The sequence below is a fragment of the Canis lupus genome, chromosome 2 (assembly GCF_003254725.2).
Source record: "Canis lupus dingo isolate Sandy chromosome 2, ASM325472v2, whole genome shotgun sequence".
NCBI classification, from domain to species: Eukaryota; Metazoa; Chordata; class Mammalia; order Carnivora; family Canidae; genus Canis; species Canis lupus.
In genome coordinates, this window is record NC_064244.1 from 5,179,040 (window position 1) to 5,206,607 (window position 27,568).

The 27,568-nt window shown below is 40.9% G+C and overlaps 1 protein-coding gene across 1 annotated transcript; it reads left to right on the forward strand.

Annotated features, from left to right (window-relative positions):
* Window positions 1-3,638: 3,638 nt before the first annotated feature.
* LOC125752942 (putative ankyrin repeat domain-containing protein 19) lies at window positions 3,639-20,352 on the forward strand. Its single transcript, XM_049096621.1, has 7 exons — window positions 3,639-3,653; window positions 3,710-4,095; window positions 8,722-8,836; window positions 8,993-9,166; window positions 16,173-16,276; window positions 18,646-18,760; window positions 18,918-20,352. Exons 1-7 carry the CDS (start codon window positions 3,639-3,641, stop codon window positions 19,140-19,142), a joined length of 1,134 nt encoding a protein of 377 aa, XP_048952578.1. The 3' UTR covers window positions 19,143-20,352.
* Window positions 20,353-27,568: the final 7,216 nt, after the last annotated feature.

Here is a 27,568-nt window from a genome sequence, read left to right on the forward strand (position 1 = left end):
TAAATGGGATTGACTCCTTAATTTCTCTTTCTTCAGCCACATTGTTAGTGTATAGAAATGCCATTGATTTCCGGGCATTGATTTTGTATCCTGCCATGCTACCAAATTGCTGTATGAGTTCTATCAATCTTGGGGTGGAGGCTTTTGTGTTTTCTATGCACAGTAACATGTCATCTGCAAAGAGGGAGAGTTTACCTTCCTCTTTGCCAGTTTGAATGCCTTTTGTTTCTTTTTGTTGTCTGATTGCTGGGGCTACGACTTCTAGTACTATGTTGAATATCAATGATGAGAGTGGACATCCCTGTCTTGTTCCTGATCTTAGGGGAAAGGCTCCCAGTGCTTCCCCATTGAGAATGATATTTGCTGTGGGCTTTTTGTAGATGGCTTTTAAGATGTTGAGGAATGTTCCCTCTATCCCTACACTCTGAAGAGTTTGATCAGGAATGGATGCTGATTTTGTCAAATGCTTTCTCTGCATCTAATGAGAGGATCCTATGGTTCTTGGGTTTTCTCTTGCTGCTATGATGAATCACATTGATTGTTTTACTAGTGTTGAACCAGCCTTGTGTCCCGAGAATAAATCCTACTTGGTCATGGTGAATAATTTTCTTAATGTATTGTTGGATCCTATTCGCTAGTATCTTGTTGAGAATTTTTGCATCCATGTTCATCAGGGATATTGGTCTGTAATTCTTCTTTTTGGTGGGGTCTTTGTCTGGTTTTGGAATTAAGGTGATGCTGGCCTCATAGAACGAATTTGCAAGTACTCCATCCCTTTCTATCTTTCCAAACAGCTTTAGTAGAATAGGTATGGTTTCTTCTTTAAACGTTTGATAAAATTCCCCAAGGAAGCCATCTGGCCCTGGACTTTTGTGTCTTGGGAGGTTTTTGATGACTGCTTCAATTTCCTCCCTGGTTATCGGCCTGTTCAGGTTTTCTGTTTCTTCCTGTTCCAGTTTTGGTAGTTTGTGGCTTTCCAGAAATGCATCCATTTTTTTAGATTGCCTAATTTATTGGCGTATAGCTGCTCATAATATGTTTTTAAAATCGTTTGTATTTCCTTGGTGTTGGTAGTGATCTCTCCTTTCTCAATCATGATTTTATTAGAGTGTTCTCCTCTCTTCTTTTTAATAAGGCTGGCTAATGGTTTATCTGTCTTATTAATTCTTTCATAGAACCTATTCCTGGTTTTGTTGATCTGTTCCACAGTTCTTCTGGTCTCGATTTTGTTGAGTCTGCTCAAATTTTTATTAACTCTCTTCTTCTGCTGGGTGTAGGATCTATTTGCTGTTTTTTCTCTAGCTTCTTTATATGTAAGGTTAGCTTTTATTTGAGTTCTTTCCAATTTTTGGATGGATGCTTGTATTGCGATGTGTTTCCCCCTCAGGACTGCTTTTGCTGTATCCCAAAGGTTTTGAACGGTCGTATCTTCATTCTCATTAGTTTCCATGAATCTTTTTAATTCTTCCTTAATTTCCTGGTTGACCCTTTCATCTTTTAGCAAGATGGTCCTTAACCTGCACGTGGTTGAAGTCCTTCCATGCTTCTTGTTGTCATTTAGTTCTAATTTTAAGGCATTATGGCCTGAGAATATGCAGGGGACGATCCTAATCTTTTGGAATCGGTTGAGACCCAGTATGTGGTCTATTCTGGAGAAAGTTCCATGTGCACTTGAGAAGAATGTGTATTCACTTGCGTCTGGATGTAAAGTTCTGTAGATATCTGTGAAATCCATCTGGTCCAGTGTATCATTTAAAGCTCTCGTTTCTTTGGAGATTTTATGTTGTGTTTAGAAGACCTATCGAGGGATCCCTGGGTAGCGCAGCGGTTTGGCGCCTGCCTTTGGCCCAGGGTGCGATCCTGGAGACCCGGGATCGAATCCCACGTCGGGCTCCCGGTGCATGGAACCTGCTTCTCCCTCTGCCTGTGTCTCTGCCTCTCTCTCTCTCTGTGACTATCATAAATAAATAAAAAATAAAAAAAAGAAGACCTATCGAATGTAGAAAGCGCTAGATTGAAGTCAAGTATAAGTGTATTATCTAAGTATGTCTTAAATATGGTTATTAATTTAGTTATTAATTGATATCAATTCTTCTGGGGGAGGGGCCTTTTGTGCTGATTTTCAGGTGTGGGCACTTGGGGGAGCTGCTCAGCCCCCTGCCTGGTGCCGGGCTCAGTGAGTGATGTTTATCCTGTTTATCTGGTGAGGGCACTGTGAGGCTCAGTGGGGGTTGTTTACCCCGTGAGGCCCAGGGAGGAACAACCACAGTGTCCTTGGCCAGCTCTGGAACCCTAGGGTCAGCTCCCGCAGTAACTAAGGAGCTTTCAGTTGGCAGGGGCCTGGACGCCCCGGGGGTGGGGCCGCTGATCTGCTCTGCTTGGGACAGGAGCCTCCTCACTGTCCTGGGCCCTTCTTTCCTCTGCCTGTCCCAGGGGGGAGGCCGGATCCTGGGCTGTGTCCCCGGGGCCCTGTGCTCCCGGGCCTGCGCTGTTGAATTAGTGCTCCTGGGCCGCGCAGCTCCCTCTGCATGGAGCCTCCACCTGAGCGCCTCCGAGCTGCTCCCGGGTCCAGCCAGGTGCGCTGCAGCCCTTTAGTGAGCTCCGTGTACTCTCCCCAGGGCGCAGGTGTCTGTTAGTGTCCCAGGGAGCCTGAGGGCACCCCCGCCCTCCTGGGGTCCTGCTTGAACTCCCTGCGAGTGCCTTTCCTCCCGGGAAGATTGGCGAAGCTTCTACTTCTCCCGGATGGGGCTTTCTTGTCCTGGGGGCACTCGCCCCGGCCTTAACCCGGCTCCTCACGGGCCCCTCCCCCTTGGATGCCTTTTGTTTCTTTATTAATTTTTTCCCCTTTCCCCCCATCTTCCTGCCTTGATAGAAGCGTGAACTCTTCTCACTGTAGCATTCTTTAAATCTCAGGCTGAATTTGTATATTTTCAGGATGACTTGAAGGTTATCTAGGTAATTTGGTGGGGACAGGTGACTTGGGGACCCTACTCTTCTACCATCTTGCCCCGCCTCCTATAGTCTCATTTTTTTTTAAATTTTTAAAAAAATTTATTTATGATAGTCACACACACACAGAGAGGCAGAGACACAGGCAGAGGGAGAAGCAGGCCCCATGCACCGGGAGCCCAACGTGGGATTCTATCCCGTGTCTCCAGGATCGTGCCCTGGGCCAAAGGCAGGCGCTAAACCGCTGTGCCACCCAGGGATCCCTTTAATCACTTCTTATAGTTAGAATTATTCCTTCTCAGTTCTTTGAAGTTACTTTGAGATACATTTTTTTTCAAGATTATATTTATTTTCAAATGAGACATACAGAGAGAGGCAGAGACATAGGCAGAGGGAGAAGCAGGCTCCCTGTGGGGTGTGCGATGCAAGACTTGATCCTAGGACCCCGGGATCATGACCGAAACCAAAGGCAAGATGCTCAACCACTGAGCCACTCATGGGCCCAGAAGACTACATTTCCACACCCTGGAGGCTTTTGCAAATGTCCGCAAATGCTCAGCCATCCGACCAACTTCTGAAGGGAAGCCAGCCCCACTCTCAGGGGATCTCAGAGATTTGAGAGGCTTGGGCCTCCTCGCACATATGCTTTGGGCACCCTTGGCCACTGCCCTCTGTGCGCATGCGCAGGGATGCCAGCTTCTGAGGTGCGCAGGCGCATTCGCATTTAGCAGCGTTGCTAGGTTACACTGGTTCTGCGTAGGAAGATTCTAAGTCGTTGGGCTTAGTCCCTGAGACGTTGAGGCGAGGCCCACTTGCCTTATTGCTGGCGCGGGAGTGTATCGCACTAGAGGCGGTGAAACCTGTGTCACTGAAGCCTGTCGGCTTCATTATGAAAAAGAGATCTACAGCGCGGAATGGGTGGGGCCTGCTGCGCTTCGGCTTCAACCTCAGGCCTCTGAGGGACCGCTCACCGCCTATGATTGTTTCCAGCTTCCACAGCCCCGGCCCCAGATACCACATCAAGTATCAAGATCTCAGGAAAATCCACAGAGCTGTGGTCGCTGATGATCCAGGAAAATTGCAGGACGTAGAGCAGTTTCTGCTTTTTGATTTATGTGACATCAATGAAAGGGACAGGAAGAACAGGTAGCAGGGCTTTTGAGGCGGGCAGGAGGAGGCGGGGCGGGCAGTAGAGGGGCTCATGACATTAAAAGTAAAAATTCTGGGATCTTTGGGTGGCGCAGCGGTTTGGTGCCTGCCTTTGGCCTGGGGCGCGATCCCGGAGACCTGGGATCGAATCCCACATCGGGCTCCCGGTGCATGGAGCCTGCTTCTCCCTCTGCCTATGTCTCTGCCTCTCTATCTGTGAGTATCATAAATAAATAAAAAATATTTAAAAAAACCAAAAATTCTGGAGGTTGATTCAGCCACATAAACACCTCTGAATCAGAAAGTAATATTAACAAAATAAAAGAGAATGTACTTGCAAAATATTTACAACATATGTTTAGGAGAAAAAGAACATCTTCGTTTTACAGGGAAGTTATTAAAGGAATGAGATAGGGGCCCCTGGATGGCTGAGTCAGTTGGCCTCTTTTGACCTCTCTCAGGGTCATGATCTCTGGGTCCTGGGACTTAGCCCCCGGTGAGGCTCCCTGCTCAGTGGGGAGTCTGCTTTTCTCTTTCCCCCTCCCCTCTGCTGGTGTTCTTAATTTCAAATAAAATATTTTTTAAAAAGAGGCATAAAATCCCATTTTCCATACCAAGCTTTGTGAAGATAAGGAATGATGTTACTTATACTACTGCTTAAAATCTAAGTTGTTTTGGACTTTTCAGATAGTTTGGTGGTTAAGTACCATCATTGAAAAATAAGTATTTCCTTGAGCCATGAAGCTTATTGATGTAAAATATATTTAGGAAACAATTAGAAATAAATAATATACAATATGCTATTCTCAGCACTATTTACAATAGCAGTGTATTAAGGAGTCACTTAATGGCCTGTATACGTAAATGGCAGTGTATCCATAGGCTGGACTACTATATGACCACTGAATGTGGCAGAGATAATTGATACACATTAACATGCAAAGCTGTACTTTGGATCATTAAATGAGAGAAAAATTGTTTTTATGATACAAACACATAAGCAGACAATGGTTTTGAGTTAGTCAAAAAGATGTGCAAATATAAAATTAGTTATCTTCAAACATTTGGATTCTAAGTGGATTTTTCATTTTCTTAAAATCTGTGATTTCTATAGGAAAGATATATAAAAATTCTAAGAAAGGTTTATTATCAATGAACTAATCCAGGAGAACAAGAATATGAATCTTGTGTAGACAAAAAATAGTTTCTACTTATTTACTTTAAAGAGATTTTATCGATTCATTTGAGAGAGAGACCAGGCAAACAAGCAGCAGGGAGGGGCAGGGGGACAAGCAGAAACCCGTGGAGCAGGGAGCCTGATGATGTAGGGCTCGATCCCAGGACCCCCATTCCATGACTGGAGCAGAAGGCAGATGCCTAACTGATTGAGTCACCTAAGTGCCCCTCTTTCTATTTAAAAAAAATTGATGGGTGGAGATTGGTATTTTCTGACAACTTTTAGCCTCTTCAGAACTAAGGGGAATATTTTTATCTGTGTTGTAGGTTGTATTATGCATACATTAAATATATACATATGGTTTTATTTTATTTATTTATTTATTTTTAAATATTATTTATTCATGAGAGACACAGAGAGAGAGAGAGAGAGGCAGAGACACAGGCAGAGGGAGAAGCAGGCTCCATTACAGGGAGCCCGACGTGGGACTCAATCCTGGATCTCAGGATCACACCCCGGGCTGCAGGTGGCCCTAAACTGCTGTGCCATGGGGGATGACCTATACATATGGTTTTATTATGTGCAGCTCTATAACATGTAATAAGTAAATGGTTAATAATTTTATTTTGGTTAAATCCTTATGAAAATAAAAAATAAAAGATATAAATGGTATTTCAAAACCTTATAGAATTTTTTGTTGTATCTCTTCTGAAAAAAAATTTAAAAATAGCAAATATAAATGTTCTTGCTATTTCAAAAGTATTAGTTTACTTCACAAAAGTTTTCTTTAAAAATATTGAACTTTCCTGGTGCCTTGGTGGCTGTTTGTTGAGCATTAGACTCTTGATTTTGGCTCTGGTCATGATCTTAGGATTGTGGGGTTGAGCCCCCCGCCGGGCTCCATGTTCAATGGGGAGGCTGCTTGAGATTGTCTCCCTCTCCCTCTGCCCTTCACCGCACTCATGCATTCTCTCTTTTTCCAAGAAATAGATAAATCTTTAAAAACTATAGAACTCTCCAAATGAATTTTTTTAATAATAAATTTATTTTTTTATTGGTGTTCAATTTGCCAACATACAGAATAACACCCAGTACTCATCCCGTCAAGTGCCCCCCTCAGTGCCGGTCACCCATTCACCCCCACCCCCTGCCCACCTCCCCTTCCACCACCCCTAGTTCGTTTCCCAGAGTTAGGAGTCTTCATGTTCTGTCTCTTTTTCTGATATTTCCTACCCATTTCTTCTCCCTTCCCTTCTATTCCCTTTCACTATTATATTCTCCTAATGAATTTATGTATTCTTTCAGTCCATTTATTTCTCAGACAAACCTGAACGCAGGTTATGTAACAGACATAGTATACTCAGGATCTTTTCAATTTTAAAAAGACTTCAGGGACTCCTGGGTGACTCAGTGGTTGAGCATCTGTCTTTGGCTCAGGGCGTGATCCCAGAGTTCTGGGATCGAGTCCCACATTGGGCTCTCCGTGAGGCACCTGCTTCTCCCTATGTCTCTGCTTTCTCTCTGTGTCTCTCATGAATAAATAAATCTTAAAAAATAAAGACGGGCAGCCCTAGTGGCGCAGTGGTTTAGCGCCGCCTGCAGACCAGGGCGTGATCCTGGAGACCCTGGATCGAGTCCCACGTCAGGCTCTCTGTATGATGCCTGCTTCTTCCTCTGCCTGTGTCTCTGCCTCTCCCTCTCTCTGTCTCTATGAATAAATAAATAAAATCTTAAAAAAATTTAAAAAAATAAAATAAAAATAAAAAAATAAAGACTCCATGTTGCCCAGTTAGAGCAAGATGAGAAATTTTATGTATTTAGATTTTAAGGCTTTCATTTGTAAGTAATCTCTCTACCCAACATGGGGCTGGACATTTAAGGACACATGCTCTACGGACTGAGCCAGCCAGGCACTCCTAAGATGAGAGATTTTATTTTATTTTGCAAATGATAAAAGATGTATTTATTCTAAAAAGAGAGAGAGAGAGAGGGTCATGGGAGAGGGGAGGAACAGAAAGAAAGCGTGGATCTCAAGCAAAATCCACCCTGAGCATGGAGCCTAATGTGGGCCTCTGTCTTAACGACCTTGAGATCATCCTGAGCTAAAACCAAAAGTTGGACACCTAATCAACTGAGCCACCCGTGTGCCCCTAGGTGAGAAATTTTAAATGGAAGTATTAGGACTTAATCTCACGTGAAGCTTTTCCTTGGAACTTCCTGTCAAAAATAGATTTCTGAATCAGAAATTGTAAAAGATTACCTTTACCTGCCCTTTTGACATTTCAATAATATTAAATACTAATATTGGTAATTGGAAATACTTGATTTATATGAATCTAAACATTTTCTATTAATTAAAATGCTTAATAAAATGAGCTTCCCATGACCCCCCAAAAAATAAAAGAGCTCTCCCTGTTTATTTGAATCCTGAGTTTCTTTTGGCTTAAATTTCCTTGAAAATCAAAGTAAGGGTTGCTTTAAAAAAATTCTTTTGTTCTTTTATTCCTTTCTCAAAATGCTTTCAACTACTGAAAATTATTTTAGTTCTTGAACAATGTAATTCCAAGCATAGGACTAGAAGTGCAACAGACCTGTTGTATATGTCATTATTTCACTTAAGGCACACCGTAGATTGTATGATGCCCCACTATTTATGTACCAAGAAGAAATGTTTAAAAATCATGCCAGTTATAGTTTTAAGACATTTTGTGTTTTTGTTTTGGTTTGTTTTAGACATTTTGAATTAGAAATTGGATTCCGATGTCAGAGATATTAAAAGGTGACAAAATGAGCATCTTGGAATCATTGAAATAGAGTATTCTTGCTCATCCTTAAACGTAGCTGCAAAGTAGGCATAATTGGATCATTTTACCTAATTGTAGTGGGTCTTTGTAAGTTGTAGTAATAGTTATAATAATATTTGTGCTAGGAACTAGTATTCTAAACACTTTGCATGGATCCTCACTTAAAGATCACGACAAGAGGTCTTGTGAGATAACTACCTTTTATTTTATTTATTATTACTATTGTTTCGTAACCTCTATAACCAACAGGGGTCTCGAACCCCTGGCTCCCGAGATCGAGTGACATGCTCTTCAGAGTGAGCCAGACAGGCGACCTGCGATAACTATTTTTATGCCCATTTTGTGGATGAGGAAATTGCGATAAGGCTAAGTGGTCACAGTGAAGCAACAGAGTTAAGTAGGAATGAAACCCAGGTTGAGCTGCCTCCTGAGGTCATGCTCTTCCTAAACAGATAGGCTGCTCTTTTAATAGAGCGGTGAAGAATCACTAATAAATATTGTACTTTCTTCCAAAGTAAACTAATTCTTTGTTTTGGAGTCATGAGAATAACATAGTATTTAACATTTACAATTCCATGAATTAATTTGCAATTTTTGGAAAGGTACACTGTAATTTCCTGACAAGTCCTTTCATGCTCACAGGACTGCTCTCCACTTGGCCTGTGCCATTGGCCGTGTAGATGTGGTGAAGTACCTGCTCGCTTGGAAATGCGATGTCAACCTCCGTGATGGAGAAAACAGGACAGCTCTAGTGAAGGTGGGTGGTCACAGCTATGTCTGCCTGAGATGGATTGGATTGAAGTCCTTGGAATGAACATTTGTTGCATTTAAACATAACTCATTGGTGAAACTTGTGGCATGTTTCCTTAAGTTCTCAGAATTTACATTCTGTTTCTTGTTGTAATGCTGACAGGCTGTCCAGTGCCAAGAAGAGGCATGTGTAGATATTCTGCTCAAAAAAGGTGCTGATCCAAATGCTAAGGACTTCAAGGGAAACACCGCTCTCCATTATGCGGCCTTTGAGGGGAATATCTTAATAGCACAGAAGCTGCTTTTTAACAAAGGAGAGATAGAGGCCAAAAACAAGGTACAGGTCAACTTTTTTTACAACGTATTTGACATTATAAGTAAATAACTAAGTAAGTAAATAAATAAATAAATATAGCTGCAAATGGTTTTTTTACATGTATATGTACATATATTTGTACATAGGTACATATATATCTGAAGACATCGACATTGAATTTTATACAGCAGGTCCTGTCATCATGGAAACAACTCCTAAACCAAGGCAGGGGGAGGGAAAGAGAAAAGTAATGCATAAAGAAAGGCAACATTCTGTCTGCTAGCTACCCTTCCACCCCAGAAAGAAAATCTTCCCCTTAGTGCCTGGGAGTAGATGGTGCCCTCAGAGCCCACAAAGGATTGAAGGCCTAGAGGGGAGTGTGTTGATGATGGAGGCCGAAAGCTGTGCAGGGTCTTAGGAAATGGATGCTTCTGGGGATGAGTAGGAGACCGTGACCCAGAGGAGTAGCTTGGGTGAATGTAAATGGGAGGAGAAAGCAGCAGGTTGTAATAGGCCTTGGGCGCTCTAGGCCCTAAGGTTCAGAAGATGAGAGCAGGGGGATCAGGTCATGACATCCTACAGGTGGTATCTGCTTGTGCTGGTAGCCACTCTGCCAGCCATGTACCACGGTGAGGCCTCCCATTCCGGAGAGTAGCTCCTGCTCAGCCTATGTAGTTCCTCAGTGGGGTGGTAGGTGTGCATGGGGAGCTGGTGATGACCACACTTGCCAGTCTCCCTGTGCTTTCTTTGACGTGCATTACCTTCAGTCGCTGCCCTTGCAGAAACACTGTTGTGTGCCATAGATAGGGTCGATTTTTCATATTTGGAAGCTCAAGCATTTCCTGGATGAAAATATTTTGAAATAACTGTCTAAGCTTCTGCTTTAAATAACAACACTTTTATTTTTGAAGATTGTATTTATATGAGAGAGAGCAAACATGAGAAGGGAGGAAAGGCAGAGGTAGGGGAAGAAGAGGCCTTCCCACTGAGCCAGGTAGCCTGATGCATGGGGCTTGATGTCAGGAGTGGGATCGTGACCATAACCAGAGAGAGATGCTTGACCCACTGAGCCCCCCAGGCTTACCATAATACTTCTTCCTTCCTGCCTTCCTTTTTTTAATTAAGGTTTTTTATTTATTTATTTTTTCACCTCACACTCTGGGGTTTATGTACTTATTTTATCTTTTAGTTTTGTCTTTTTAAAAAAATTTTTTTTAAAGATTTTTTTTATTAATGATAGTCACAGAGAGAGAGAGAGAGAGAGACACAGGCAGAGGGAGAAGCAGGCTCCATGCACCAGGAGCCCGACATGGGATTCAATCCCGGGTCTCCAGGATCGCGCCCTGGGCCAAAGGCAGGCGCCAAACCGCTGCGCCACCCAGGGATCCCTCTTTTTTAAAATTTTTTTAGTTGGAGTTCAGTTTGCCAACAAAGAGCACAGCACCCAGTGCTCATCCCGACAAGTGCCCCCCCCTTGGTGCCCGTCACCCAGTCACCCCAACCCCCCACCCACCTCCCTTTCCACCATCCCTTGTTTGGTTCCCAGAGTTAGGAGTCTCTCATGTTCTGTCCCCCTCACTGATATTTCCCACTCGTTTTCTCTGCTTTCCCCTTTATTCCCTTTCACTCTTTCTATTCCCCATATGAATGAGACCATATAATGTTTGTCCTTCTCCGATTGCCTTACTTCACTCAGCATAATACCCTCCAGTTGCATCCATGTTGAAGCAGATGGTAGTTATTTTTTGTTTCTAATTGTTGAGTAATCTGTGGTATATGTCCGCAATGGAGTATTACTCAGCCGTGAGATTTTATTTATTTTTGAGGAAGTGAGCAAGCATGTACAAGCAGGGGGTGTTGTGGGGGCAGAGGGAAAAGAAAGAGAGTAAGAATCTGAAGTAGACATTGCGCTGAGCCTGGCGCAGCGCTGGATCTTATAACTCTGATCATCACCTGAGTTAAGACCAAGAGTCAGATGCTCAACGGACTGAGCCACTCAGTTGCCCCTAAATAATGATACCTCTAAAGAAGCATTAGAGAATGCAGGTTTCTTTTATGTATTTATGGCAAATATTTATGAGAACACAGAATGTGTTCTGAAACTTTATTTTCAAAAATGTTTTCTCACCCAGTTTGTTTTCTTATTTAGTGTCAAACAACAGAGGAAAGCAAAATTTGCCTTGGAAATAGGCTTTGTCTTAAAACACAAAACAAGTGTATTTTACAATATCAAATCTTGCTGCTGTTGAGAAGTTCCTATTTGATCAAAAAGTGATTTATTAACACGGTCGGAGCTTTTCTTTTATCAGCCTTGACTTAAGAGGGACAAAAGAGGGGCAAAGGAGAAAGCAGTCAGGAACATGCAGAGCGATTTAGACATTTGGCAAGTGAGGGGAAATATCAAGACAAGGTTTTTGGATTGTGTTTGTTTTTCTTCAGTGTTTATGTTTAGGTAAGGAGTCTTCAATTTTCAGGGATAATAATTCTTACTTTACGAACCCGTGAGTGTGTTGTAAACTTATATAGAGATCAATTCTAGGAGGACTCTAAGGACATCAGATTGGCAGTAAACTGGTGGTTGAATGGGCACGAAAAGGGACGCCTGTGTGGCTCAGTGATTGAGCATATGCCTTCGGCTCAGGGCATGATCCCGTGGTCTCCCGAATCGAATCCCACATGGCACTCCTTGAATGGAGGAGCCTGTTTCTCCCTCTGCCTGTTACTCTGCCTGTCTCTCTCTCTCTCTCCCACTCTCTCTCTCTCTCCTCTCTCATGAAAATAAATCAATAGAAATCTTAAAAAAAAAACAAAAAGTGGACAAGCAGAGGAAAGAACACAGTATAGTATTTTGCAGCTATAGCCACTTAGATACGAGTCTAAACTCTTCTTGCAAATCTAGAATGTCTTGATGGGAAGGAAGTAAGGAGTGTGTAAATAATGGAATCAAGTTGCATTTTGAGTTTACTAGACCTTGTTCTACCTCTAGCCATGGAAATTGAATGCAGGTTTGATAAGTGACTCATTTCTGTTTTTGGCTGAATCCTCAAGTGATAGGGAGAATTGGCCACATAGGTGAAAGGGGAGACTGGCATGGTTGTGTACTGTACTAGTTCTCAGCTAGACTTGTGCTGGTGAATCACAGTCAACTAGGGAACTTTAAAAGAATTTACAAGCCAAAACTGTCCCGTGAAGATTTCGATGGAGTGAATCCAATAACGTGTGTACGCAGAAATTTGGAAATAGGGTTTTGAGATTCTGTTACAACTCTTGGCTAAGAACTACTGAATGGGTAGGTATACATATACAAATTTAGAGATGTAAAAATATTAAATCTTGGAAGAGTTTGAACTGAAGTTGGATACTGGCTCTTCCTTCCACTCTCTCCAACATTAGCCTTTCATCTGTCTGTATCTCTTTGAGAATTACAGATGAAAATTATTGGTCATCTCTGTTGGCTTGAAAAATAATTACCTTTTCTTCCAGCTATCAGTCATTCACCGGCACCCAGATGGGAAGTCTTTATGAGTAGTCTTTTAATAAGTAGAGTCTGACCCTTTAAAGATTTTACATGTTTTGCTACCATTCTGATTATTACAAGCAGGGTTTTCCCAATTGCAGCAGTAGAAATCCGTGAACCTTCTTTTTTAGTTGAAGCTGTAGGATAGACTATCTTAGGATGTCTTTCAAATTCATAGGGCCCGGGCATAATGCATAATCACTACTGTGTTAAACATTCAGCATGTAGTTAGTGACAATACAGATGGTAATTGTTTTAATAACTTTGCTTCAGCATTCCTCTGAACTCCTGTCTGTTCGGTTAGCAATGTGAGGGAAGTAAATACAAATAGATTGTAGTTGAAACAAGCATTGGAAAATTCTGACAGTAGGTGTTAATGAGTCTTCACAGCAATTTTCCTTAGAAGGTGGGGCCTAATTTGTTGGTAAAACATGATCCTGATGCTTTAGGAAAGGTTTGATGTCCAAGTATTTGTTTTACGCACGGCCATTGGAAACAGTCACAGCAAATAGAAAAACACAAGTAGGCTATAGACTAAATGTGGCCCCCGGATGTATTTAGTTTCCACTGTCAGTTGAGCTAACATTTAAAATTATGGCACGCATGTAGAACTCTGGATTTTGAGCTTTTCTTACAGATCACTTCTGGTACCTTGAGCCCATGCTGCTGTTTAGCATGCTGTGCAGAGGCTGTCCCTTTATAGGAGGCGTGTGTCTCCAGTTTGCTCGTGTCCCCGCCTAGGTTCTTCACTGACTCGTGTCACCTGCTTTGCCTCCATAAGCACTGAGTTTACAATTACTGTTTTATGGTATATGTTGACAAAGATTTCAAGATTTTCAAGACACTCCATATTAATTTATAATATATATTTTGTATTTTATGTTAATTTCTTAGGATTGGGGTTGAATTTTCTGTTTCTTTGTCTCCTTATTTTTTTCATTACTTTATTCAGTAATTGATGAGAGACACACAGAGAGAGGCAGAGAGCTAGGCACAGGGGGAAGCAGGCTCTCTATGGGGACCCTGATATGGGCTCGATCCCAGGACCCTGGGATCATGATGTTCACCCTCTGAGTCACCCAGGTGCCTCGGGATGAATTTTCTAAGTTAAGAATTGAAAGTCGTTTTTTTCACAAACATTTTTTCTATATATGTACAGTAATCATGTACGTTTTGGAATATCTGCAAGCCATGTGAGGTTAATCCTGGTTCTCCTTGGATAGATTATGCATATTTCAGACAGTATTCTCTTTCTCCTTGGTATTATTCCCTAAATACGCAATTTATATAGTAGCTTTTATTATACTAAAAATAATCCGTATAAAGCAGTATTAGAATTTGTGAATAATAGTTTTTACTTAATCTCAGTTTCCCAACATGTAAACACCCAGTGCTCATCTAGTATTAGAATTTTTATTGGTAAGTCATGACATTTTTATTTCTGATTTACACTTAGTCTAAATTATAAATAATCAAAAATAGCAATGATAATAGAAACTAGAATACAAACAGGTTTTTTTAGAAGTAGATGTGCATTAGGTTCTCAGAATGAGTATAGTTGAGAATAAAATCTCATTGACTTATTTCACTTAGCATAATACCCTGAGTCAGTCAGAGAAAGACAATTATCATATGATCTCATTCATATGTGGAACTTAAGAAACAAGACAGAGGAGAAGGGGAAGAAGAGCAAAACTTAAACCAGAGAGACTGAGGGAGACAAAGCCTAAGAGACTCTTAATCATAGGAGCCAAACTGAAGGTCACTGGAGGGGTGGAGTGGAAGGATGGGATAACTGGGTGATGGACATTAAGGAGGGCACATGATGGAATGAGTCCTGGGTGTTACATAAGACTGAGGAACCGCTGACTTCTACCTCTGAAACTAATAGTATGCTATATGGAAATGAATTTGAATAAAAGGGTAAAAATGAGAAAAATCTCATACTGAGCTTTCTAACAGTTAAGATAAAACTTTATCATGGTATAATAGGAGAAAGTCCAAGGAGTATTCATTTAGTTATTTATTTTTAATATTTTATTGTTCTTATTTTTTATTTTAAACAAAAAAAAACCACAATTTTTTATTGGAGTTCAATTTGCCCACATAAAGAATAACACCGAGTGCTCCTCTCATTGTGGGCCCACCTTAACCAAAGATTATTTAGTATTAAGTGGTCAAAATTCATTTGAAGCTTGTTTCTTTTATTTTTATTTATTTACTTTTCTTTTTAATTTTTAAAAGGTTTCTTTATGCATTTTAGAGAGACAGCACACACATGCACAGGCTTGTGGGGGTGAGGGAGGGGGAGAGGGAGAGAGAGTGTCTTAAACAGACTTGGTGCTCAGTGCCAGGGGAGCCCCGAATCCAACGTGGGGCTGGATCCCACGACCCTGAGATCACACCTGAGACAAAACCAAGCGTCCCTCAACTGCCTGCACAACCCAGCTGCCCTGAAACCTAGCTCTTTTCATTCAGAGTCCATCTCCTTAGTGACTCATTTGGAGCTGGAGTGTTTTATGTTGACATCTGGGATCCCCATACCATTGATAGATGAGAATCCAGCAAGTTTGTACAACCTGGAGAAAACCCTTACCTTTATTGGAAAGTTCTTAAAACTATATCCCTGGGAACTCTTGTTTCTCAAGTATAAATGTTTGCTACAAAAGAAGGAATTGTCAAATGGGGATAAGCAAATGTAAATGGAGTTCACTTGTGCTACATGTATAGTGCAGTTTTGTAATGTTTCACAAACATAGATGATCATTGAATCTTTCTTTTGGGGCACAGTATCTCTTGCAAATCATGTGTTCTTTGGAATATAATTGAAGAAACACTACTCCGGAGATATCCATTAAAATCAGTAACAATACTTTAAATATTTACTACTGTGTTTTAGAGAGTGGAGATACAGAGATAAAAAATAACCCCTCCCCTCTAGAATCTTTTGGTTTAGATGGTATGGAATAAAATAACTAGGGTATACCATGATATATATTGTGAGAGAAGCAAAGATTCTTGGAGCCAGGCAATGTTTGAAGCGAGTTTGTGGAATGACTGCAGGTAATCTGTTGAAGAGGAAGAGGAGGTCTATTTTATTATTTTTATTTTAGTTTTTAAAAAGACTTTATGTTTTTGAGAGAGACAGAGAACGAGCAAGCAGGAGAGAGAGCACGAGTGGAGGGGAGGGGCAGAGGGAGAGGGAGAAGCTGACTCTTTGCTGCAGAGGGAGCCCAAGGTGGGACTCCATCCTGAGACCCTGGGATCATGACCTGAGCTGATGAGCTGAAGGCAGATGCTTGACCAACTGAGCCACCCATGCTCCGTGAGAAAGCAGTATTTTAAAAAGAAGGAGCAGCTGGTGAAACCATGGAGGGCTGAGAACGAAAGGGCTAATTTTATTTACTTTCTATGTTACATGTTTAAGTTACAGGATCGTTCAGAATTTTTACGATTCATTATCCAAATATGTAATTTTGTAAATTATAAATTTTGTTTGCACTCCTACAGGATGGCCTCACACCGCTTCTAGTTGCTGTAAATGAAAAAAAAGAGAAAATGGTGGTATTTTTATTAGAAGAAGCAAATATAAATGCAGTTGACTACACTAAAAGGTAAGTTTTTTTTTTTTTTTTTTTTGGTGAATCTTAGTATTTGGTAAAGAGTGGTAACAATTTCTCAAGGCGGAAAGTTTAACTTAATAAGAAGAGTATTTATAAGTATAGTGAAAAATGTCAGCATGTGATCGGTTAGGTAGAAAACAATTACTCTGACAGGACAAGGTGAAGAACATTGTATAGTATAATTCAGAATCCTTTGTAATATAGATTGATGTCATTTGCAATAGTTTTTTTTTTTTCTGTATGATTTTACAGTAGCTAAAAGTGTTTCTTGTTGAAATTGTGAGGTTTTTTTTTTTAGCTCAGAGCTTGATGCCAGAGTCTGGGAATTGAGCCCCACATAGGGCTCCCAGCAGGGAGCCTGCTTCTCCCTCTGCCTATGTCTCTGCCTTTCTTTCTGTGTCTCTCCTGAATAAGGAAATATAATTGAAAAAAAAAATTTAGAGAGTCCAAGCAGAAACCTCTGAAACTGTCTCCAAGCCTTCATTTGGTTGGGTATACCAAAAACAACCCTGCATCCTAGCAGAGGTGCAGTGGGATAGTGCTAAAGGATGAAAGGCTGGTGAGCTCTATCACATTTCTGCTTGATTCACTAGTCTGGCCCATTCAGAGACAGGATAGATTGTGGCAAATATCTGTAGTTACTGTCAACTTAAACAAAGAGTAATTCCAGTCATAGTTATTGTGCGCCTCTTATTGCTTCCAGAACAGATTGATAAGACGTCAGGTACATGGTATGTGTCACCACTGATTTGGCAAATGCATGCTTTTCTAGTCCGCTAGTGAATCAGAAATAGTTCATATTCATAGAGTATAGGCAAAGTGTTCATTCATTTAATTTGCCTCAGCGTTTTATTAACTCATGGAGCTAGACCATTTGAACATCCCCAGAATATCTCATTGGCCTATCATATTGACACCATGCTAATTTGACATGAGGATCAGTAAGAGGCTATAACGCTTTGGGCCCTTGGTAAGACGGCATGAATTGACATATCCGTGAAGTTTTGAGGCATCCAGTGGGCATGCCAGGATATTCTCGCAGGAGTGAAAGAAAAATTGCCACATTTTGAATACCTTTTCACAAAGACAGAAACTGGGAGACCTCTTTGGGTTCTGGAGGTAGCATATTTTACGCCACTAATTCTCAATGCGTTGGGGGTGGGGTGGTGGGAGAAGAATTCTGCTCCTCAGGGAGCATTTGGCAGTGTCTGGAGACCTGTTTTTTGACATGTCAAAAGCTGTACATACTTAATGTATCGAATTCAGTGAGTTTGTGGATAAGTATAGACCTCTGTGAAATCATCAATGCCTTAAAGCCATAGTCCTACCCATCACCTCCCCAAGTCTCTTCCTGGTCTCATTAATTAATTAATTAATTAATTGGTAAGAACACTTAACATAAGCTCTACCCTCTTAGCAAAGTTTAAGTATACAATGCAGTATTATTAGCTATAGACACTGCTAACAATAGATTCGTCTGGAGACATTTCCGATCCTCACAACTGAGGATGTTGCTGGCATCTAGTGGGTCGATGTCAGGAGTGCTGGTAAACATACCCAAGAGAGGCCTCCACAACAATCCACCATGTCCATGGTACAAGGTTGGGAAACCTTGTCCTACATTGAGTACTCGTTTCATCCATACACCTTGGTGAAACTAAGGAATGCAAGACTTCAGTGGTCTCAGAGCAGATGAATTGTGCAGCAGGTGCAGGCTGTGCTTAGGAGTCCTCACTGCTTTGGTCACAGGATCCAGTAGACCCTATGCTATTCATGGTGTCAGTGGTGGGGAAAAGTTGTACCGTGGATCTCAGGGCAAGCCCCTGTTGGAGAATCAGAGCACAGGCCCTCGGGGTTTTCTGATCTTGAGTCCCCATCAGAAGCTTGCCTGTAGAGGGGTCCTACGGGAGACAGAAATGACTTGGTTTTAGTATTCCTTCTGTGCTAAGTCATTGGCTGGACACAGCCTAGCAGAGACACAAGGCCTTGGTGTGAGTGCTACGGTGGATATGAAAATGTAGCAGCTGTCTACATTTTGAGCTGCAGTTCAACTGTGCTCTCTATGGTAGATCCTCTAGAAGACAAATCCAAAGAGTGCAACTCCCTGGCCTCTATATTAGTCTGGGTCCAATCGGAAGACAGATATGACGTAGTATTTTAAACAGTGGAAGTAAATATAAAAAATTACTAAATGATGATGAGATAGTAATGAGAAGGTGGGACAGAGAAGTCTGAAGTAAACTAATTCTTTGTTTTGGAGTCATGAGAATAAGCAGTATTTAACATTTACAATTCTATGAATTGATTAGCAATTTTTGAAAAGGTACACTGTAATCCTGACAAGCCGTTCACACTCACAGGAGTTGTCTCCACTTGGCCTGTGCCAATGGCCATGAAGATATGGTGAAGCTCCTGGTAGATCGGAAATGCCAGCTAAACCTCCGTGATGTTGAAAACACGACCGCTCTACTGAAGGTGCGTGGTGACAGGTATATCTGCCTGAGATGGATTGGATTGAAGTCCTTGGAATGAACATTTGTTGCATTTAAACATAACTCATTGGTGAAACTTGTGGCATGTTTCCTTTCAGTTCCCAGAATTTACATTCTGTTTCTTGTTGTAATGCTCACAGGCTGTACAATCCCAAGATGAGGCATGTGTAGATATTCTGCTGAAACATGGTGCTAATCCTGATCTAAAAGACATCAAGGGCAACACTGCTCTCCATTATGCAGCATTAGGGGACAATGTCACAATAGCACAGAAACTACTTTTAAAGAAAGTCAATATGGAGATCAGAAACAAGGTACAGGTCAACTTTTTTTTTTACAACGTATTTTACATTATAAATAAATAAATAAATAAATAAGTAAATAAATAAAAATAGCTGCAAATGTTTTCTTTGTATATGTACATATATATATGAAGACATCGGCACTGAATTTTATACAGCAGGTCCTGTCATCCTGGAAACAACTGGAAAACTAAGGCAGGGGCAGGGAAAGAGAAAAGTAATGCCTGTAGAAAGGCAACATTTTGTTTGCTAGCAACCTTTCCACCCCAGAAAGAAAATCTTCCCCTTTGTGCCTGGGAGTAGATGGTACCCTCAGAGCCCACAAAGGATTGAAGGCCTAGAGGGGAGTGTGGTGATGATGGAGGCCGAAAGGTGTGCAGGGGCTTAGGAAATGGATGCTTCTGGGGATGAGTAGGAGACCGTGACCCAGAGGAGTAGCTTGGGTGAATGTAAATGGGAGGAGAAAGCAGTAGGTTGTAATAGGCCTTGGGCACTCTAGGCCCTAAGGTTCAGAAGATGAGAGCAGGGGGATCAGGTCATGACATCCTACAGGTGGTATCTGCTTGTGCTGGTAGCCACTCTGCCAGCCATGTACCACGGTGAGGCCTCCCATTCCGGAGAGTAGCTCCTGCTCAGCCTATGTAGTTCCTCAGTGGGGTGGTAGGTGTGCATGGGGAGCTGGTGATGACCACACTTGCCAGTCTCCCTGTGCTTTCTTTGACGTGCATTACATTCAGTCACTGCCCTTGCAGAAACACTGTTGTGTGTCATAGATAGGGTCGATTTTTCATATTTGGAAGCTCAAGCATTTCCTGGATGAAAATATTTTGAAATAACTGTCTAAGCTTTTGCTTTAAATAACAACACTTTTAATTTTTGAAGATTGTATTTATATGAGAGAGAGCAAACATGAGTAGGGAGGAAAGGCAGAGGTAGGGGAAGAAGAGGCCTTCCCACTGAGCCAGGTAGCCTGATGCACAGGGCTTGATGTCAGGAGTGGGATCGTGACCATAACCAGAGAGAGATGCTTGACCCACTGAGCCCCCCAGGCTTACCATAATACTTCTTCCTTCCTGCCTTCCTTTTTTTAATTAAGCTTTTTTATTTATTTATTTTTTCACCTCACACTCTGGGGTTTATGTACTTATTTTATCTTTTAGTTTTTTCTTTTTAAAAATTTTTTTAGTTGGGGTTCAGTTTGCCAATAAAGAGCACAGCATCCAGTGCTCATCCCGTCAAGTGCCCCCCCCCTTGGTGCCCGTCACCCAGTCACCCCAACCCCCCACCCACCTCCCTTTCCACCATCCCTTGTTTGGTTCCCAGAGTTAGGAGTCTCTCATGTTCTGTCCCCCTCACTGATATTTCCCACTCGTTTTCTCTGCTTTCCCCTTTATTCCCTTTCACTCTTTTCTATTCCCCGTATGAATGAGACCATATAATGTTTGTCCTTCTCTGATTGCCTTACTTCACTCAGCATAATACTCTCCAGTTGCATCCATGTTGAAGCAGATGGTGGGTATTTATTGTTTCTAATTGTTGAGTAATCTGTGGTATATGTCTGCAATGGAGTATTACTCAGCCGTGAGATTTTATTTTTTGGGGGGAAGTGAGCGAGCATGTACAAGCAGGGGATGTTGTGGGGGCAGAGGGAAAAGAAAGAGAGTAAGAATCTGAAGTAGACTTTGCGCTGAGTCTGTCGCAGCGCTGGATCTTATAACTCTGATCATCACCTGAGTTAAGACCAAGAGTCAGATGCTCAACGGACTGAGCCACTCAGTTGCCCCTAAATAATGATACCTCTAAAGAAGCATTAGAGAAGGCAAGTTTCTTTTATGTATTTATGGCAAATATTTATGAGAACACAATGTGCTCTGAAACTTTATTTTCAAAAATGTTTTCTCACCCAGTTTGTTTCTTATTTAGTGTCAAACAACAGAGGAAAGCAAAATTTGCCTTGGAAATAGGCTTTGACTTAAAACAGAAAACAAGTGTATTTTACAATATCAAATCTTGCTGCTGTTGAGAAGTTCCTATTTGATCAAAAAGTGATTTACTAACACGGTCGGAGTTTATCTTTTATCAGCCTTGACTTAAGAGGGACAAAAGAGGGGCAAAGGAGAAAGCAGTCAGGAACATGCAGAGCGATTTAGACATTTGGCAAGTGAGGGGAAATATCCAGACAAGGTTTTTGGATTGTGTTTGTTTTTCTTCAGTGTTTATGTTTAGGTAAGGAGTCTTCAATTTTCAGGGATAATAATTCTTACTTTACGAACCCGTGAGTGTGTTGTAAACTTATATAGAGATCAATTCTAGGAGGACTCTAAGGACATCAGATTGGCAGTAAACTGGTGGTTGAATGGGCACGAAAAGGGACGCCTGTGTGGCTCAGTGATTGAGCATATGCCTTCGGCTCAGGGCATGATCCCATGGTCTCCCGAATCGAGTCCCACATGGCACTCCTTGAATGGAGGAGCCTGCTTCTCCCTCTGCCTGTGTCTCTGCCTGTCTCTCTCTCTCTCTCAGACTCTCATGAATAAATCAATAGAAATCTTAAAAAAAAACAAAAAGTGGACAAGCAGAGGAAAGAACACAGTATAGTATTTTGCAGCTATAGCCACTTAGATACGAGTCTAAACTCTGCTTGCAAATCTAGAATGTCTTGATGGGAAGGAAGTAAGGAGTGTGTAAATAATGGAATCAAGTTGCATTTTGAGTTTACTAGTCCTTGTTCTACCTCTAGCCATGGAAATGGAATGCAGGTTTGATAAGTGACTCATTTCTGTTTTTGGCTGAATCCTCAAGTGATAGGGAGAATTGGCCACATAGGTGAAAGGGGAGACTGGCATGGTTGTGTACTGTACTAGTTCTCAGCTAGACTTGTGCTGGTGAATCACAGTCAACTAGGGAACTTTAAAAGAATTTACAAGCCTAAACTGTCCCGTGAAGATTTCGATGGAGTGAATCCAATAACGTGTGTACGCAGAAATTTGGAAATAGGGTTTTGAGATTCTGTTACAACTCTTGGCTAAGAACTACTGAATGGGTAGGTATACATATACAAATTTAGAGATGTAAAAATATTAAATCTCTGGAAGAGATTTAACTGAAGTTGGATACTGGCTACTTCCTTCCACTCTCTCCAACATTAGCCTTTCATCTGTCTGTATCTCTTTGAGAATTACAGATGAAAATTATTGGTCATCTCTGTTGGCTTGAAAAATAATTACCTTTTCTTCCAGCTATCAGTCATTCACTGGCACCCAGATGGGAAGTCTTTATGAGTAGTCTTTTAATAAGTAGAGTCTGACCCTTTAAAGATTATGTGTTTTGCTACCATTCTGATTATTACAAGCAGGGTTTTCCCAATTGCAGCAGTAGAAATCCGTGAACCTTCTTTTTTAGTTGAAGCTGTACGATAGACTATCTTAGGATGTCTTTCAAATTCATAGGGCCCTGGCATAGTGCATAATCACTACTGTGTTAAACATTCAGCATGTAGTTAGTGACAATACAGATGGTAATTGTTTTAATAACTTTGCTTCAGCATTCCTCTGAACTCCTGTCTGTTCGGTTAGCAATGTGAGGGAAGTAAATACAAATAGATTGTAGTTGAAACAAGCATTGGAAAATTCTGACAGTAGGTGTTAATGAGTCTTCACAGCAATTTTCCTTAGAAGGTGGGGCCTAATTTGTTGGTAAAACATGATCCTGATGCTTTAGGAAAGGTTTGATGTCCAAGTATTTGTTTTACGCACGGCCATTGGAAACAGTCACAGCAAATAGAAAAACACAAGTAGGCTATAGACTAAATGTGGCCCCCGGATGTATTTAGTTTCCACTGTCAGTTGAGCTAACATTTAAAATTATGGCACGCATGTAGAACTCTGGATTTTGAGCTTTTCTTACAGATCACTTCTGGTACCTTGAGCCCATGCTGCTGTTTAGCATGCTGTGCAGAGGCTGTCCCTTTATAGGAGGCGTGTGTCTCCAGTTTGCTCGTGTCCCCGCCTAGGTTCTTCACTGACTCGTGTCACCTGCTTTGCCTCCATAACCATTGAGTTTACAATTACTGTTTTATGGTATATGTTGACAAAGATTTCAAGATTTTCAAGACACTCCATATTAATTTATAATATATATTTTGTATTTTATGTTAATTTCTTAGGATTGGGATTGAATTTTCTGTTTCTTTGTCTCCTTATTTTTTTCATTACTTTATTCAGTAATTGATGAGAGACACACAGAGAGAGGCAGAGAGCTAGGCACAGGGGGAAGCAGGTTCTCTATGGGGACCCTGATATGGGCTCGATCCCAGGACCCTGGGATCATGATGTTCACCCTCTGAGTCACCCAGGTGCCTCGGGATGAATTTTCTAAGTTAGGAATTGAAAGTCATTTTTTTTACAAACATTTTTTCTATATATGTACAGTAATCATGTACCTTTTGGAATATCTGTAAGCCATGTGAGGTTAATCCTGGTTCTCCTTGGATAGATTATGCATATTCCAGACAGTATTCTCTTTCTCCTTGGTATTATTCCCTAAATACTCAATTTACATAGTAGCTTTTATTATACTAAAAATAATCCGTATAAAGCAGTATTAGAATTTGTGAATAATAGTTTTTACTTAATCTCAGTTTCCCAACATGTAAACACCCAGTGCTCATCTAGTATTAGAATTTTTATTGGTAAGTCATGACATTTTTATTTCTGATTTACACTTAGTCTAAATTATAAATAATCAAAAATAGCAATGATAATAGAAACTAGAATACAAACAGGTTTTTTTAGAAGTAGATGTGCATTAGGTTCTCAGAATGAGTATAGTTGAGAATAAAATCTCATTGACTTATTTCACTTAGCGTAATACCCTGAGTCAGTCAGAGAAAGACAATTATCATATGATCTCATTCATATGTGGAACTTAAGAAACAAGACAGAGGAGAAGGGGAAGAAGAGCAAAACTTAAACCAGAGAGACTGAGGGAGACAAAGCCTAAGAGACTCTTAATCATAGGAGCCAAACTGAAGGTCACTGGAGGGGTGGAGTGGAAGGATGGGATAACTGGGTGATGGACATTAAGGAGGGCACATGATGGAATGAGTCCTGGGTGTTACATAAGACTGAGGAACCGCTGACTTCTACCTCTGAAACTAATAGTATGTTATATGGAAATGAATTTGAATAAAAGGGTAAAAATGAGAAAAATCTCATACTGAGCTTTCTAACAGTTAAGATAAAACTTTATCATGGTATAATAGGAGAAAGTCCAAGGACTATTTATTAGTTATTTATTTTAATATTTTATTGTTCTTATTTTTTATTTTAAACAAAAAAACCCACAATTTTTTATTGGAGTTCCATTTGCCCACATAAAGAATAACACCGAGTGCTCATCTCATTGTGGGCCCACCTTAACCAAAGATTATTTAGTATTAAGTGGTCAAAATTCATTTGAAGCTTCTTTCTTTGATTTTTATTTATTTACTTTTCTTTTTAATTTTTAAAAGGTTTCTTTATGCATTTTAGAGAGACAGCACACACATGCACAGGCTTGTGGGGGTGGGGGAGGTGGAGAGGGAGAGGGAGAGAGAGTGTCTTAAACAGACTTGGTGCTCAGTGCCAGGGGAGCCCCGAATCCAATGTGGGGCTGGATCCCACGACCCTGAGATCACACCTGAGACAAAACCAAGCGTCCCTCAACTGCCTGCACAACCCAGCTGCCCTGAAACCTAGCTCTTTTCATTCAGAGTCCATCTCCTTAGTGACTCATTTGGAGCTGGAGTGTTTTATGTTGACATCTGGGATCCCCATACCATTGATAGATGAGAATCCAGCAAGTTTGTACAACCTGGAGAAAACCCTTACCTTTATTGGAAAGTTCTTAAAACTATATCCCTGGGAACTCTTGTTTCTCAAGTATTAATGTTTGCTACAAAAGAAGGAATTGTCAAATGGGGATAAGCAAATGTAAATGGGGTTCATTTGTGCTACATGTATAGCGCAGTTTTGTAATGTTTCACAAACATAGATGATCATTGAATCTTTCTTTTGGGGCACAGTATCTCTTGCAAATCATGTGTTCTTTGGAATATAATTGAAGAAACACTACTCCGGAGATATCCATTAAAATCAGTAACGATACTTTAAATATTTACTACTGTGTTTTAGAGAGTGGAGATACAGAGATAAAAAATAACCCCTCCCCTCTAGAATCTTTTGGTTTAGATGGTGTGGAATAAAATAACTAGGGTATACCATGATATATATTGTGAGAGAAGCCAAGATTCTTGGAGCCAGGCAATGTTTGAAAGCGAGTTTGTGGAATGACTGCAGGTAATCTGTTGAAGAGAAGAGGAGGTCTATTTTATTATTTTTATTTTAGTTTTTAAAAAGACTTTATGTTTTTGAGAGAGACAGAGAAGTGAGCAAGCAGGAGAGAGAGCACGATGTGGAGGGGAGGGGCAGAGGGAGAGGGAGAAGCTGACTCTTTGCTGCAGAGGGAGCCCAAGGTGGGACTCCATCCTGAGACCTGGATCATGACCTGAGCTTGATGAGCTGAAGGCAGATGCTTGACCAACTGAGCCACCCATGCTCCGTGAGAAAGCAGTATTTTAAAAGAAGGAGCAGCTGGTGAAACCATGGAGGGCTGAGAACGAAAGGGCTAATTTTATTTACTTTCTATGTTACATGTTTAAGTTACAGGATCGTTCAGAATTTTTACGATTCATTATCCAAATATGTAATTTTGTAAATTATAAATTTTGTTTGCACTCCTACAGGATGGCCTCACCACGCTTTACTGCTATAAATGAAAAAAAAGAGAAAATGGTGGCATTTTTAGTAGAAAAAGCAAATATAAATGCAGTTGACTACGCTAAAAGGTAAGTTTTTTTTTTGTGTGAATCTTAGTATTGGTAAAGAGTGGTAACAATTTCTCAAGGCGGAAAGTTTAACTTAATAAGAAGAGTATTTATAAGTATAGGGAAAAATTCAGCATTGTGATCGGTTAGGTAGAAAACATTACTCTGACAGGACAAGGTGAAGACATTGTATAGTATAATCAGAATCCTTTTGTAATATAGATTGATGTCATTTGCAATAGTTTTTTTTTTCTGTCTGATTTTACGTAGCTAAAAGTGTTTCTTGTTGAAATTGTGAGTTTCTTTTTTAGCTCAGAGGCTTGATGCCAGAGTCCGGGAATTGAGCCCCACATAGGCTCCGCAGGGAGCCTGCTTCTCCCTCTGCCTATGTCTCTGCCTTTCTTTCTGTGTCTCTCCTGAATAAGGAAATATAACTGAGAAAAAAAAAATTTAGAGAGTCCAAGCAGAAACCTCTGAAACTGTCTCCAAGCCTTCATTTGGTAGGGTATACCCAAAACAACCCTGCATCCTAGCAGAGGTGCAGTGGGATAGTGCTAAAGGATGAAAGACTGGTGAGCTCTATCACATTTCTGCTTGATTCACTAGTCTGGCCCATTCAGAGACAGGATAGATTGTGGCAAATATCTGTAGTTACTGTCAACTTAAACAAAGAGTATTCCAGTCATAGTTATTGTGCGCCTCTTATTGCTTCCAGAACAGATTGATAAGACGTCAGGTACATGGTATGTGTCACCACTGATTTGGCAAATGCATTCTTTTCTAGTCCGCTAGTGAATCAGAAATAGTTCATATTCATAGAGTATAGGCAAAGTGTTCATTCATTTAATTTGCCTCAGCGTTTTATTAACTCATGGAGCTAGACCATTTGAACATCCCCAGATATCTCATTGGCCTATCATATTGACACCATGCTAATTTGACATGAGGATCAGTAAGAGGCTCTATAACGCTTTGGGCCCTTGGTAAGACGGCATGAATTGACATATCCGTGAAGTTTTGAGGCATCCAGTGGGCATGCCAGGATATTCTCGCCAGGAGTGAAAGAAAAATTGCCACATTTTGAATACCTTTTCACAAAGACAGAAACTGGGAGACCTCTTTGGGTTCTGGAGGTAGCATATTTTACGCCACTAATTCTCAATGCGTTGGGGGTGGGGTGGTGGGAGAAGAATTCTGCTCAGGAGGCATTTTGGCAGTGTCTGGAGACCTGTTTTTGACATGTCAAAAGCTGTACATACTTAATGTATCGAATTCAGTGAGTTTGTGGATAAGTATAGACCTCTGTGAAATCATCAATGCCTTAAAGCCATAGTCCTACCCATCACCTCCCAAAGTCTCTTCCTGGTCTCATTCATTATTAATTAATTAATTTAATTGGTAAGAACACTTAACATAAGCTCTACCCTCTTAGCAAAGTTTAAGTATACAATGCAGTATTATTAGCTATAGACACTGCTAACAATAGATTCGTCTGGAGACATTTCCGATCCTCACAATGAGGATGTTGCTGGCATCTAGTGGGTCGATGTCAGGAGTGCTGGTAACATACCCAAGAGAGGCCTCCACAAGCCCCTGTTGGAGAATCAGAGCACAGGCCCTCGGG

Coding starts and splice junctions, on each gene's coding strand:
- LOC125752942 (XM_049096621.1), top strand. Junction 8,837..8,992: donor ACAGGACAGCTCTAGTGAAG/GTGGGTGGTCAC, acceptor TAATGCTGACAG/GCTGTCCAGTGCCAAGAAGA. Junction 16,277..18,645: donor GCAGTTGACTACACTAAAAG/GTAAGTTTTTTT, acceptor TCACACTCACAG/GAGTTGTCTCCACTTGGCCT.